General features: G+C 41.5%; 2 protein-coding genes across 2 annotated transcripts in view; both read right to left on the bottom strand.

The window, feature by feature from the left end:
- The window catches only part of ATG14 (autophagy related 14), a 36,558-nt gene extending 30,544 nt beyond the window's left edge, over positions 1-6,014 (bottom strand). Inside the window, exon 1 of the mRNA XM_082735078.1 lies at positions 5,742-6,014. Coding sequence (XP_082591204.1) covers positions 5,742-5,962 — 221 coding nt within the window. The 5' untranslated portion in view covers positions 5,963-6,014. The remainder of the gene's footprint in view (positions 1-5,741) is intronic.
- Positions 6,015-8,010: 1,996 nt separating this feature from the next.
- The window catches only part of TBPL2 (TATA-box binding protein like 2), a gene marked incomplete at both ends in the record, with an annotated part of 29,342 nt that continues 21,458 nt past the window's right edge, over positions 8,011-15,894 (bottom strand). Inside the window, one exon of the mRNA XM_082735094.1 lies at positions 8,011-8,087. Coding sequence (XP_082591220.1) covers positions 8,011-8,087 — 77 coding nt within the window. The remainder of the gene's footprint in view (positions 8,088-15,894) is intronic.

Below are 15,894 nucleotides of genomic sequence, written 5' to 3'. Positions count from 1 at the left end.
AGTGAGTTTAAGAATTAGCAGAGAGAGCCCAGGAGTAAATAAAGATACAAATACTCTATTTCCTCATGTTAAAAATAGGTTCATAACTCATGGGTTTGAGGTAGGGAACAAATGAGATCATAAATGTGAAAGCCTTTTACAAATTCTAGAAGGCATAATGATAAGAGTAGCCACTGATACCAACTGAAACAGAAACTGCTATCTTCTTAGCAGACGTACATATGTTGGTATAAACACAATTACTAAGCTTCACGGGATGGCAGCTGAGTTCCTTCCTGAAGGACACAGTCAAAAAGAGAAGAGAGGCTGACAAACTGAATAGGGTATTCAAATGTGGGCTTGGAACTGAATTCTCAAGACAGTAGATTCTTATAGGCTACGTCAACTGACAACAAAAAGATCTGGAGAACAGAAATATCTGAAGAATAATTCTGGGTGGAGATGGGAGGGCACCTGTGTGGCTCAGTCGGTTAAGTGTCCGACTCTTGATTTCAGCTCAGGTCATGATTTCAAGGTGGTGAGATCCGGCCTGGGGTCTGGCTCTGTACTCAGTAGGGAGTCTGCCTGAGATTCCTTCCCCCTCACTCCCTGCCTCTTCCCTCGCTCTCTAAAATAAGTAATTAAATTTAAAAAAAAAAGAATAATTTGTGGACATTGGATGAGTCGTCCCTTTGAAATCTTTAATAACATTTAAAATTTTCTGCTTGTCTTATATCCCACCACCCAATTTATTTAGCACCTGTATTTTTCTGGTAAAAGTGTAACATATACTCTTAAAAGTCCTAAGTGAAGATAATTCTCCATCATTTCTGAAAACCTACTTATAAAAGCAATATTCATATGCTTATAAATGTCTTTCTTTTCTGATCCATGAGTTAAAATAACTGGTTCCTAAACCAGCAGGCGGACTTTTTGGGATGCTACAGTCTCTGATTATCCTCAGATTATGTTCCCCATCTCATTCCTACACTTATCATTCACTTTATGGGTTGAGTGGAAAGATTAGTTTAACTTGTCAGTTATCTACTGGGTAACAGTATTATTTTTGGTGTCAAATAAATGTAAATCCAGAAAATTATGTTCCAGTAAAAAGCACTGTAATTTTAAAACGTTAATCAAAATTCACATAAGACTGGGTTGAGAGGGCTGCTTAGTATCACTCCTCTTCATCTCTTAAAGAAGTATACAAGAGGCAGATAAAAATCAGAGAAGAAAGTGGGTATTGTTTTAGGAATGGGGCCAAAGTGGGAGATGAGGACAGGAGAGTGTTGGTGAGGATACCATTATTATAAATCTTCCCACTGAACAACAATAATAAAATATTCATTTAGATATTCTTCAATCAATCTATCTGCCAAACTCGTTCAGTCCACAAAATTATGTGAAGACCCATGTTCCCTATTTAGGAGTCAAAGGAACTAACTATTGTGAGGTAGACTGTTGATATCTAATTTTCTCTGAACTGCTTAACTATTAGAACCTTTACATTCAGCTAGTCTATTAATGAAGACTGAAAAAATAAATTTATAAGAACTCTGATATACATCATTGCATCCAAGATCCACAGAGGCACAGCTAATCCGGCTAATTTACCAAAAAGAAATCGGAGGTTAAACAAGGGTTTTCCAACCGTGCTGTAGTGTCCACATTCTATATCTAAGTGTTTTCCCGAAGCTAGTGAGGGGCTTCTTACAGAGTATGAGAGACTGAAGGCAGCAAAGCAGAGAATACAAAATTTTTCATAAATACTGAGAACAGGGGGCGCCTGGGTGGCTCAGTGGGTTAAACCTCTGTCTTCGGCTTAGGTCATGGTCTCAGGGTCCTGGGATCGAGCCCTACATCGGGCTCTCCGCTCTGTGGGGAGCCTGCTTTCCCCCCTCCCTGTCTACTTGTGATCTCTCTCTGTCAAATAAATAAATAAAATCTTTAAAAAAAAAAAAAGAAAAAAAATACTGAGAACAGGAGAATATTTCAAAATCAAGCTATGACCTGCACAACTTAAGGCTTATTAGTATTAAGTGTAATGCCTGGAGAGTAAGAGACCTTTCTCCTCTACAACTTGCCAGGGTATTTTGTGCAGATAGCTGTGCCCACTGAGAGCACATTAAAAATCATTTCACAATTAGGACAGTGGTCCTGGGTCTTAAGAGATTCTTACATCCTACTGGATATTGGGCACTGTTCTGCGGAACAACAACAACAACAAAAACAAAACACACAAAACATTCCACTTATTAAGGAATTAAGGAATGCACAGTTGGGAAAGGGGAAAGATGGAGAATGAAGTGAAGTGGGATGGGCAGAACCCTAAAGTTTCTTTTTTATCTCTAAAAATTCTGGATGATTCTGGTATTTGCTCTTCATTTGTCTGCTTGGTCAGAAAAAGAAATCCATGATTGCAAACCCCTCTTCTGAAAATTCACTTTAATGTTCAGATTTAGCAAAAAATTTTGATCTCAGTTTTGCAAGTGGTATTGCCTTTGCCACTCTTTCAACAATATGCCTACCATGTGCTACCCTCGGCTGCCACACTCAGCACCAGTGATCTGACTGAAAAAAATCAGAATCCACACTGTCACGGAACTGCATTCTGGAGGCAGGTATCTTCCCTGAATAAATAACATCATGTATCATGCTCAGTACCAGGAAAGAACAGAGTATTGCAACAGAAAATGACGGCATAGCAGAGGGGAGATGGAAGTGGGCATATATCTTACTGACGGTCAGGGCAGGCCTTGCTGACTAAGTTACATTTAAGGTGAGAGTTGAAAGACAAAGTGGCAATCTGAAGGGAAAGTGTTCGGGCACAAGGAACAGCAAGGGAAAAGGCCCAGTGGTGGAAAAGTTTTGTATATTTGAGGATCTGATAGAAGGTTTCTGACTACAGAGAAGTATGAAGGAACATGGCATGAGTTTATTTTCTGAGCACTTAATATATGCTAGACATCATGCTAAGTACTTTAATGCACACTCTTACATCAACATTACCAAACCTATGAAGTTAGAGTTTCTCTCCCCATTTTCAAAAGGACCTAAACAAGCATAGGAGAGATTAAGAAACTTGTTCAAAATCACATAGCAAGTGGTGGAGTGTGGATTCAATTCAATGCAACATGAATCCAAACTTACAGCCAAAGTTAGAAGATAAGCAGAAGACAAATCAAATAAAACTTTATATGCCACAGTAAGGAGCTTGAATTTTATTCTAAGTGCAGTGGAAAGCCACCAAGAAATTTAAACAAAACTGTGACATTATCTGATTTACATTTCTGTAGCTGCTGTGTGGAGGAGTTATATGGGTAAATGAAAGGAAACCAATAAGGCATCAGGAAAGAAATGGTATTTGTCTGGACTAGAAGCAAACCAAACCGAGACCTGTTTTGGAGCAAATCAAATTAGCCTTGCCAATGACTTAAAGACATGGGATAAGAAAAAAGGGAAAGTCTAGAATAACTCCCAGGTTTCTGGCTTTAGTAACAAATAGATGACGATGGATAATCATGAAATAGCTTAGGATCAGACTAAGTTTAGGAAAAAGGGGTAGTGTCATTCAATTATTCAATAAATCTTTACTAATTCTAACATGTGAAGGTACAAGAGAGTACAAAACTGATGTAGTTCTGTCTTCCTACAGCTTCCACCACTGGAGTGTGTGTGTGTGGGGGGGGGTAGACAAATTGACATGTAAACCATAAGAGAGTACTAAGTGCTATGGAAGACAACAAAGCAGGTGGGAAAGGAGGTTACAATTTTAATTAAATGGTTAGAGAGAGCTTCTCTAACATATGAGTTGAGGTTTGAAGTATACAAAGGAAGCAGCCCTGAAGATTTCTGGGAGAAAACAGCTCTTGGCAGTGTGAGTAAGACTGCCCTGGCCCTTAGGCAGGAGTGTTCTGGCAGGAAGGCCAGGGTAGTACAGCAGAGTAGGTAAGGAAAAAAAGAAATCAGAAGGGAACAGACAATATGGAACTTCTGTTAAGGATTTCGCCTTTTTTTACTTTGGGTAAAACAAAAACCCTTGCAAGATCAAAGATTTGTAGAGTAGAGGAGTGGTGTTACTTCAGCTGCAAGATGGAAATTACACTATAAGGGAGCAAGGGTAGAAGCAGAAACTCAAGAAGCAATATTCCTCTCGTGGATCAAACCAGGAAATAGTGAAAGGGTCAGATTTAGATAGGTTTTAAAGAGCAAACAGAATTTCTTGACAGAATTAGATATGGTGGTGTTAAGAAAGAAGTCAAGGAAGGCTAGGAGGTTTTTCTGACCTGTATCAAAGAACAATATAAGCTACCATTTACTGGGTTGGGATGAGCATGGGAGGAAAAGATTTATCATGGAAAACCATGAGTTCAGTTTGCAATCTTAAAATGGAGATACTTAATTACAAATTTAGAAACAGATGTTGAGTAGGCAGCTGCTTACTGGATCTCAAAGAGGTCTGGGTTGGAGATACAAGTCTGACAGGCATCTTTAACGCATGGCCATTATTTAAATCATGGCAGCGGATCTGGGAAAAAATAGAGATAGAGAACTGGGGCCAGAACCAAACCTCGATAAACTCCATCAGTTAGACCCTGCCATCTCGTGCCTGGTAGTCTAATAGTGAAACAACTGGTTTAATTTTTAAAGCTATCACTTATTACACCAGCAATTTCTGATCAAGAGCATCAATGAGACACAGTAATGAACTAAAAAATTACCATACAAAACTCAAAAGAGAAACTGCATTTATGATGAGAGAAATACTAGGAACTCAAAATGTCTCCAAATATAGAGATTGTACAATCCTGTAGTTAGGTACATGATATGCGATATACTCAGGCTGTCTGGATTTTAATTCTGGTCCCTGTGCTTATTATCCGTGCGACCAAGGCAAGGCACTTACTGTGCAGTGTCCTCAACAGTAAGTTGGAGATAAAAACCTACTGTCTTGTTGTAAATGAATACTTGAACTTTCGCTCTCAAAAAGTTACCTTACTGTCAATGACACTAAACAAAAGCTGAGATCCTGCGGTTAATCACACTAATTTTTCAATTATCTTAACCAGAGACCACTAGCTCTGTGTTTAGTTTCAAAACAAGGCCAAAACATGCTTTGATATTTAATTCTCTTAACTAAAGGCTTATGGCTCTCAGTCTGGATTTTTAAATAAAGCCAAAACATCGCCAAATGCCTTAATATCCAAAGTGATCTTTGGAGCCATAGAGGGGGAAAGAGAACAACTAGCTAGTCCTATTGAACACATCAGAATAAACATGTCTCCTAACAAGGTCCGGCTGTGACATAGGGCACCATGGCCCGAATCCTCCTCAATCAGTTATCTGATTCTCTCCTGGTCTCTCCTCTAGAGAATGAACGTGCTTTCGAAGATAAAGAAAGGTTAAACCCAGCTTTTGAATGAAAATCCAGCAAAGTGCCGAGAATCCAACCCTATGACAGCAATAGGGGAAAACTCCTCCAGGGTCACCATCTATCCCTTACCTTTAGTACCCAGGAGCACCGTAGGGTTGGACTCCTCTCGGGGAGGTGGGTGCTGGGGGGAAGGATGTGGGAAACCACAACCTTCCCTCTTCTGGTCCCCACCCCCGACCCCTGAGAGCAAAGCGGCTACCCTCCCCATATTCCCTCTCCTCTCGCGGGGCTCCGGGCCCCGGACCCGAGCCCCAGGCTCTAACCTCCGTTCGCAGAGCAGTAGGAGACACCCAGGGAAGAAACAATAGAGCCGTGGCGGCTGCCGTACCTCTCCCGGTCGCGGCCGTCGAAGTAAACGAAATCGCCGTTCTGGACGCACTTGGCGCAGGTCAGCCGCCGGCGGGTAGTGTTGCACAGCGGACACCGCTCGACAGCCACGTACAGCCCCTCGGCGTCGTCCACAGAGTCCACCAAGTCCCGAGCGAGCGGCCGGGGCCCGCAGCCAGGAGCCTCCGGCGCCCGGGCTCCCTTCCCACTGGGAGACGCCATGATGGCCTGAGAGCAGAGCCAGTCACGTGGGATTTTGTTTTCAACCAGGTGCATCCTGGGCGAGGAGGAGGGGCCTGGGGAGGTGCCGAGAGCGCGGGCGGGGTCTGACGAGCCCCTTGCCCAGCCTCTCCAAGCTCGCGGCCGGGAGGGCGGGTCGCGCTGTCGCTCTTCCTGTCTGCGGAGGGGGAAGCCTGCCCGAAGCGTGGATGACGTTAGAGGAGCGAGTCAGCCAAACAAAATGTCATCATCCGTTTCTTCACGCCAAGGCTACAAGTTAAAGCCTCAAACTCGTGCAAGAAATAGTAATATGGTGCCCTAAGGATTCTGGGGAAACGGGAACAAAATAAGGGAATTTCTTTAATTCGCTATGGGTGGTTTTAAATTTGCTGCAAGTACAGCGAAGTCGGGTGAGGGGGCTGGGTCGTGGAGAGAGGCAGTATTTGGGCTCACCCACCTGCTTTATAGGTTTGTGATTTGGGTCAAATTCATAACTTCTCTGTACTTGCGTTCTTATCTGTTAAATGGAGATCCTGCCCCTACCCAAAGTCGGGAGGATGAATCATACGTTTAACCGTACGGCGATAGTACTCTACTGATAATAGCGAACAAGTGGAAACAATCGTGCTAAACGTGGAAATCAAAGTTCTCTTTCTGAAAACTGAATTTTAAATTAATGTCCAACATTCTTCTACTCTGGGCCATGCTCTGAGAAAGAATGTGAACTAGGTAGAATTTAACCGAATTCGATTACTCCAAATTACTTTCTGTGGAGGTAAACAGGGTGCGTGGGAAGATTAAGGTAGAGTAATTCGTGTTTGAAAATGCCTCCAAACTACAGAAGGAAAAAAGAAAAGTGTGCCTATAAGTCAGCTTACCTAGACCAGTGACTCTCTGGGATTCTTCTGGTAGGCTGTCAAGTGATAACTGCCTTGAATTCTCTAGCTGCGACTTCTCGCCCAGGTATCACACCCAAAGATTCGCAGCTACCTCAGAGGCATAAAGCGATGGAAGGGGAACACCACAAACTTGGCAAGTCAGAAACTGACTCTCCCTCCTCACAAATCGGTTTCCTCATCTTGGTGCAAGACGTGATAGAATCCCTGACCACTTGGGAACCAGAGCCATGAGTCCTCTTAGCCCCATCTCTCCCTGAGAACCAGCACATCTCCATCAAATTCTGAAGATTCTGCAATCTAATTAGGTCTTGCATATGAACCCTTTGCTCCATCCTCCCAATCTGGTCTATTGTAATACCATGACATAGAATTTTAAAGGCACAAGAAAGCAAGAAGTCCCTAAGCTGTTTTAGCTTACGCTAAACCTGAATGGTTCCCCAGTTTCTTTTAAGCAAGAAGAATAATTTCCTCTGATCATTTCAAACAAAAGGATATATAATTTGTCTTAAGGTTTCAGACTTTCACGTTTCACTTGTATTCTGATCATTTCAAACAAAAGGATATATAATTTGTCTTAAGGTTTCAGACTTTCACGTTTCACTTGTATTCTGATCATTTCAAACAAAAGGATATATAATTTGTCTTAAGGTTTCAGACTTTCACGTTTCACTTGTATTCTGACAGGATCCTTCATAGTGCCTGTATAGTGGCCAGGACCATCCCTCAATATTTTAAAAGGCAAAAAAATAGACACAATTTCTATCCTGCCAGATGATGTTGCAGATATAATCTATTCTATGCAGTTATCTGAAACTTCTGTATATTACTGTGTATTTTCAGAGAACACATTAACAGACTAAATCTTTCACAAGAGCAGAATATTAAATTTTAATGATTAAACATCATTAACATCATTCTAGCAAGGCCCTAAATCTCTCAAATTCTGAAGTGTTTACTTTTTCTGTTTTTAAAATAACATACATGTCATTTTTGAAAAAGAAGTTTCTTCAGTTCTTGGGCATGGATACTCCCATAGAATCATTCTTTAACAAATAGAGTCAAAATCTGCGTGGAAAATCTACAATCCAGTGGTTTGCGCTGGGCTTATGCACACACTCAAAATAGTATAATGTGAGATGCTGAGTGACTTGCTCAGGCTTTTTTAAAACCCTTTAGAATAGGATAGATGTTTTCAAATGCTTCATAGATCTCAGAACGTTCTTTGGCACCTATAAAGAAACCCAAATTGATACAATCTTTAATATAAAGACAATACCCAAATTTTCTTAGGACTAAAATTTCATTGTCATCTCCAAGTACTTTTAATACAAAGACATCTCCTTAGGTTTACTTGGGAAGTGACATTTTGGTAAAGACAAAAGAATTTGCTGGTGACAGCTATATCCCACAAACACATACCCTAGAGCAGAGTTTTCTAGTACTTCACTACATGGGCGTATCAGTTCATCTTTTGCCTCACAGAGCACAGTATGAAATATGGGGCTGTTATCACTCAGCATGCCATGAACAGGACCACAGAACATGACCTTCATCAGGACCTGTGGACACTTAGCTATCAGCAAATGGGACTTCCTTTGATCCACTCAGATCTAGTTAATATCTTGATTGCCTAATATTGACTAACAGGGTGAGACAAACTACAGCAAATGTTTTACATTTCATTGTATGAAAGAGATTATTAGAGGAAGAAAACTGTACCCCTGTCACTCCTTAGTGACTTAAGTTTCAAGGGATCTTTCATTAGAACTGCTGTAGGGATTAAAATAGATAAAAACATGAATTAGACATGGTCTCTCCTCTTGAGAGGTGATCAGTCAGATGTTCATCTCTCCCCACCACCCACTGCCACTACTTCTACCTTCAAGGCTACACAGGTACACTGTACAGAGTGGGGCGGTACCGGGTTACAGACCGGTAATACTGATGTTTAGATGGATCTCTCAGCTAATCAGGAAACTACTGCCTGATACCACTGGCAGGAGGTTAAGGAAAAGAATATAAAAACAGCATGAAGCGAAATAGAAAATAGCTTAAGCTGATAAAAGACTCTTCCTTGAGAGCCATAGAGCTAAGGCTCAGTAAGAGAGAAATTGCCAGTGAGAAGTGGTTATCTGGTTTAATCACAAGACTAAGAGGAGGGGCGCCTGGGTTGCTCAGTCAGTTAAGCATTAAGCATCGCCTTCTGCTCAGGTCATGATCTCTAGGTCCTGGGAGAAGCCTACATCCAGTTTCCTGCTCAGCAGGGCATCTGCTTCTCCCTCTCACCTTATGCATCTACCCCCACTCACGGTCTCTTTCTTTCTCAAATAAATAAAATCTTAAAAAAAAAAAAAAAAAGATGAGAGGAAATCACCAAAAGGAGGATCACCAGATTTGAGAATCAGGTAGAAATCCCAATTCAGAATCAAGGATGAGCTGTAATAATAATTTTTAAAATGGAAAATAAAAAAGTTTTGGCAAAGGTACGGAGAAATTAGAACTCTCGTACATTGGTGATGGGAAGGTAAAATGATTCAGCCACTGTGGAAAACAGTTTGGCAGTTCCTCAAAAATGTTAAGAATTACCATATGACCCAGCCATTCTACTCCCGGGTATACACCCCCCAAATTGGAAACAGGTACTCAAACGACGTGCATTCAGACACGTATTCATGGGAGCACTATTCGCAAGAGCCAAAAAGTGGAAATAACTCAAGTGCCCATCAACAGATGAATGGATAAACACATTGTGATGTATACATACAATGGAATATTACTTAGCCACAAAAGGAATGAAGAATGAGGTTGTTATACATGCTATAGTGTGTGAACCTCAAAAACATTATACTAAGTGAAAGAAGCCAGACACGAGAGGTCACACGTTGTAGGATTCCATTTATATGAAATATCCAGAATAGCTAATTCCAGAGACAGAACACAAATTGGAGGTTGCCAAGGGCTAAGGGGAGGTAGGCAGGGAGAGAAACTGCTTAATGATATGGGAATTTCTTCTGGAGTAATCCAAATGTTTTGGCACTAGCAAGAGGTGGTGGTTGCAGAAACTGAGTGTACTAAATGTCACTGAATTATTCACTTTAAAATGGTTAGGTTTATGTTATGTGCATTTCACCTCAAGTTTTAAAAAAAAATGTTAGAGAGTCAGTAAGTCCTTATAAGCTTAAATTTCTTTGAGAGGTTGGTGAAAAGTTACTTACGTGGGACACCTGGGTGGCTCAGTGGGTTAAAGCCTCTGCCATCAGCTCAGGTTGTGATCTCGGGGTCCTAGGATGGAGCCCTGCATCAGGCTCTCTGCTTGGTGGGGAGCCTGTTCCCTCCCCACTCCTCCACCCCCACCTGCCTCCCTGCCTATTTGTGATGTCTGTCAAATAAATAAATAAAATCTTTTTTTAAAAAGTTACGTATTCATCGCTGATGAGTTTACTATGTGTGAGTCTCTGCCTTCAAAGAAGATGTGGGGTGGGGGGAAAGGATGAGGAAGACGGTGCGTTACTGACATGAGTAACAGAAACTCTGTACCTTGAGGGGTAGGAAAAACTCCATAAGCCTCAGATTTTTATTACAGGATGAATATTTTAATTTCTCAAGTGATCGTTTTTGTAGAAACCAGTGAGTTGGGAAAGCAGTAAGTGAAATACTGTAACAAAAAAATCCTGCCTCTGGTTTGATGGACCTTTTCTGCTTCTAGGTACATTTGAATGCGACAGCTTTCTTATTAGGAGACAGTGAAGTGGAGTAGATCTAGCAAACACCCACCTACCCATTCAACCTCCAATCCCACCCACCAAAATCAGCATTCCTTTTATATTTAATTAAGAAACAGAGGGTCTAGGTCCAACATTCTAGGTAATTATGTACTTCAGTTTTTCGTAACACTTAAATCATACTTAAGAGGATTTTGATGTCCCTGTTTAGCATTCTGGCCTCTGCTACAGAGCAGAAAACACCCATCGCCCAGGAGGAAACAGACACTGAGAATGATCATTATTTTATATCACAGAAAAACTTCTGTAGACACAAAAGGGCTTTATGGGAATTAACTAATCCAATTCCCTTCATTTCCTTCATGGGAAAACAAGGCCCACCAAGATGAAGTTCCCCTGAATCATGGACAGCAGCCATGGATGAAGTCCTCAGGATCTAGTATCCCTTCTAAAAGTCAGAAAATACTATGTACAGAAGAATGAAACTCAACCATTCTCTTACACCATACTCATGTTAAGACATGAAGCTGGAATCTATCAAAATCCTAGAGGAGAACATAGGCAGTAACTTCTTCAACATCAGCCACAGCAACTTCTTTCAAGACATGTCTCCAAAGGCAAAGGAACAAAGGTGAAAATGAACTTTTGGGACTTCCCCAAGGTCAAAAGCTTCTGCACAGCAAAGGAAACATTCAACAAAGAGGCAATCCACAGAATGGGAGAAGATATTTGCAAATGACATTACAGACAAAGGGCTGATATCCAAGATCTATAAAGAACTCTCAAACTCAACACCCAAAAAACAGATAATCATGTCAAAAAATGGTCAGGAGACATGAACAGACACTTTTCCAAAGAAGACATATAAATGGCTAACAGACACATGAAAAATGCTCATCATCATTAGCCATCAGGGAAATTTAAATCAAAATCATATTAAGATACCACCCTATACCAATTAAAATAGCCAAAATTAGCAGTACAGGAAATAACAAGTGTTGGAGAGGATGTGGAGAAAGGGGAACCCTCTTACACTGTTGGTGGGAATGTAAGTTGGTGCAGCAACTTTGGAAAACAGTGTGAAGATTCCTCCAAAAATTAAAAATAGAGCTACCCTATGACCTTGCAATTGCACTACTGGGTATTTACCACAAAGATACAGATGTAGTGAATAAAAAGGGGGGGCATATGTACCCCAATGTTCATAGAAGCAATGGCCACAATCGCCAAACTGTGAAAAGAGCCAGGATGCCCTCCAACAGACTAATGGATAAAGAAGATATGGTCCATATATACAATGGAATATTACTCAGCCATCAGAAAGGACGAATATCCAACTTTTCTATCAACATGGATAGGACTGGAGGAGATTATGCTGAGTGAAATAAGTCAAGCAGAGAGAGTCAATTATTATATGGTTTCATTTACTTATAGAGCATAAGGAATAACATGGAGGACATTAAGAGAAGGAAAGGAAAAGTGGGTTGGGGGAAATCGGAGGGGGAGACAAAGCATGAGAGACTGTGTACTCTGAGAAACAAACTGAAGGTTTTGGAGGGGAACAGGGTGGGGGGGTTGGGTGAGCCTGGTGGTGGGTATTAAGGAGGGCACATATTGCATGGAGCACTAGGGGGTGGTGCACAAACAATCTTGGAACACTGAAAAATTAAAAATTAAACTAAAAAAAAGTCAGCAAATAAACATAGCCAGCATTTATAACTGGGTATTACAATGAGGGAATTTGGTCCCTTTAGTCAAATACTTCCTCACCAAAAGTAAGTATCACAACTTTATGGGAACTGCCATTGGTCCTGTAGTCTTAATAATCTATAATTAAATATCTCAATCTGAAGCACCAGGCTCCAGCTAGAGGACTCTAGCTTTTACGCAAACCTGACCAGTCTTTTCCTTTAAGTAATAACGAGCACCACTGTGGGGGATAAACACCATTCCTCACCATGGTGACAGAGGTGGAAACTCTGTGGCCTGTGCAATAAAGAAAGGACTGGCTCTGAAATCACTCTGGATGGGCTTGAATACCAGCTCTACCATTAACTCGGTTTGAATATCACAGGCAAGTTATTCAACTTCTGAGTTCCCATTTCCTTACCTGTAAAATAGCCTTCTCAGAGGGCTGCTATGAGTTTGATGAGTGAACATTTGTAAAAAGTCCTTTGTAAGCCATCCCATTTTATAAAATCTAAGCCATTATTATTGTCCTAGAAGAACAGGCTTCAGGATCAGGGATGTCGGGACAGCTGGCCCAAGCACACATGGTCTAATGTAAGAGCCAGTTCTCACACAATCTGTGTCCTTCCCCAGGGCTGATTCCTGGCGGGGACTATGGGGACTGCAGGAGATTTGCTTTTCTATCCTCAGCACCTAAAAACAGTATGGGTACCTGATGGGCACCCAAAGTTGATGAAATATCTGCCATCTGTCAAGAAGGTTTATAAGCTCATCCCTACCCACTTAGCCAGCCCAAACATCAATTTCCAATACTGCTTGGATTTTCCAATTCTATTTTTACGCCAAGTCATAACTATGTACCTTATTTTCCCTATGATACCATATGTGTATGCACACAAGGGAAAAGGCTTACAAATTGCAAGAGACGGCATTAAATCCTTCCAAGTATACATTTTACAGCGTATACTAACTTGCTTTATTGGGGGACTCCCAGTAATGACTGGCAGGGCTATGCTCTCTCGGGCCTACTCACTAACAAGAACTGCGGATGTCTAGCTGATGGACAGTCCCCTGAAGTAACAAAGACCCAGCTTCTTAAGAATTATGCTGGAGGGAAAGAAAGAACTGTGAAAGCATTTTAGATGCTAGACTAAAGCCTCTTTAGATGTCAGATTCCCATCATCAGGACAAGGCAGCACAGCAAGACTCCAGTCTTCCAATGCTAAGGGGGAAACGAGTGGGCTTTCACCAAGGGAGCACCAGCTAACGTTTATAACACATTCACCGTCTACTGGTACTGTTCTTTGGCCTGCTCACACAGAGCAGGTAGTTTCTCTGGCCACCTGCCTTTTACAGGTGTGAAAATCAAGGTGAACTTAAACTCACCCAAGGCCACACAGCCAAGAAATGGTCGAGCCTGGATTCAAAGCAGACAGTTGGTTCCCAGAGCCCAGCCTCTTAGCCATCACATGTGCTACCTCTCACCACTAAAAGCATTTCTCTTTCCTTAAGCTGATGAGGAAGATAAGGGAAAAGGTGACCTCAAAGACCATAGAGGCGTCTGCACAGACACCTAAGGAGCTGGGGGACAGGATGAGTACAGGGAGGGTGGGGGCTCCGGAGCCAGGCTGCTCAAGTTCCCACCCATGCCGTAGCACATACAGTTGTCTGACATTGTTAATGACTTCTCCACTGGCCCCATTTTCCAGGTGAGGAAACTGAGCTGGAAACCTCATAGAATTAACTAGAACCCACATAAAAGCTCTTATCACAGCGCCTGGAACGGACACACCCAATGTATGTTCACTTTATGGTGTCTGACCTTAGAAATGAAAGCTGACATTATTTGCTGTTCATTGTATATCACTCCAGCAGATCCTAGCTATATTAATTTTACTGTGGTTTGAGAAAGAAAAATCCTAGGTCCTAAATATCATACCAGCTACAGGAAAACAGCATGGGCTTGGGAAAACAGAGGTAAGCTTGGCTCAGGTCTCGTTGCTTTCTGCTTTCGGGGGGCACAATGCAGTAGGGCGGTAGGGCTTCTTTGCCATCAGCTCACTTAACTATAATTAGAACATTCAGATGTAGCCTTGGACATGGTGGCCCCAGCTTTGGCACCTCAGGGAGTAAGACAATTTTACACAGATAAGTTATTTTCAGAGGCCCTGAAAATGGCACATGATACAACGGTTTAGAATTGCACTTACGGTAGGTGTGCTGGTGTTCTACAGTGCCTACTGAGGGAAGGGCTGGGATCCATCATTTAATTACAGCGGAACACAGAGTGCATTTGTAATTTCAGTACTCTAACATTTTCTAGGCAAAAATTATTAGCCATTGTTGGGACCTTTCAAAACAGCTCTGCAGTCTTGCTGTGTGGGCCTCTAGGAGTCTCCTGGACACTCCACGTGACCATCTCCTGCTAAAATACTAGAAGCAAGGCTAAAGGGAGGCCTCCTTGGTCCCTTTCCTTAGGTTTATACCCAAAATTTGGGTCCTTGCATTTTTAAACCCTTTGCAGGTGAAAAGTCTAGATATGCAAGGATAAGAGAAAAAGGAATATGTGTCTCAAAGTGTGAAGCAAACATAACCTAAACCATGGATTCTAGAGGAAGTGCTTTTAAGACAGTATAGTAGTGCAAGCAGGGAAAGATCCCAATAGATAATTACTCCTATTTCAGTATCAAGACATCGGTTGTCTTTTTCTACATATTGTAAGCAGAAGTTTGGACTTCAGTTAATACAACTCATTCCTCCCTTCACAAAACTGATGATCTGCACCTCGCAAGAATGAAGAAGTTCAGCTTTGTTTGTTCTACATGCTGAACTCATAACAAGCTTTCAGGGAACGGTACTGCACTGTCTTTGGCATTGCACGTAGACACCACTTCTGTCACTTGAAACTTGTAGCAAATGTGTACATGCAAGTTGTTTTCCTTTTAATTGGGGTAAGCAGGAAAGCTGGTTTGAATTAAGGATATTTAAAGGGGCTTGTTTTGTGTATCTATACTAGAAACTTAGCCTGTGCTTGTCAACGGGCACTTTTAATAAGACTGATTAATAACGACACATAGCAAGTAGGTAAACGTGCCCTTCCCAGGATCTTCAAAAGTTTGTTCCTTTCCATAGGCTGTACGCTTGTTCCAATATTTATATTGTTCAACTTACTTGGCATACTTTCCCCCACTTCCTTCAGGACAGATAGGAGTAAACTTTATGTCAGTCACTTGGAGGTCTTGATTATTCTAGACTCTACATTCACGGTATCTGAGAAGCTGTAGGTTTGCTGTATTTGAAAGGCTCTTGAATTCCAAACAAGCTTTCCCCACTTCAAAGACTAGTTATTTGTTACAGTAAAACAAACAATGAAACTTTACTGGGAGTTCTAAAAGAAGACTTAAGAACAGAAATTCCATGTTTTTGGATGCTGAGTGATAACTTCATATAGAAATATAAAGGTCAAATGGAGTCATCATGAATTAATAATAAGGAGACTGATACATCATGGGAAGCTGGCTGGCTGGCTGTTTGACGTTGGGCGTAATCAGTATGGCCTCCTGCCATACGAGGTCAGCATTCATCTCGATAGAGAATAGTAAAATGTGTAAGAAGTCAGACACAA

The sequence above is a fragment of the Mustela nivalis genome (assembly GCF_964662115.1).
Source record: "Mustela nivalis genome assembly, chromosome: 6".
NCBI lineage: Eukaryota > Metazoa > Chordata > Mammalia > Carnivora > Mustelidae > Mustela > Mustela nivalis.
The sequence above is the reverse complement of the archived record's forward strand: the minus strand, read 5'-3'. Positions and strand labels throughout refer to the sequence as shown.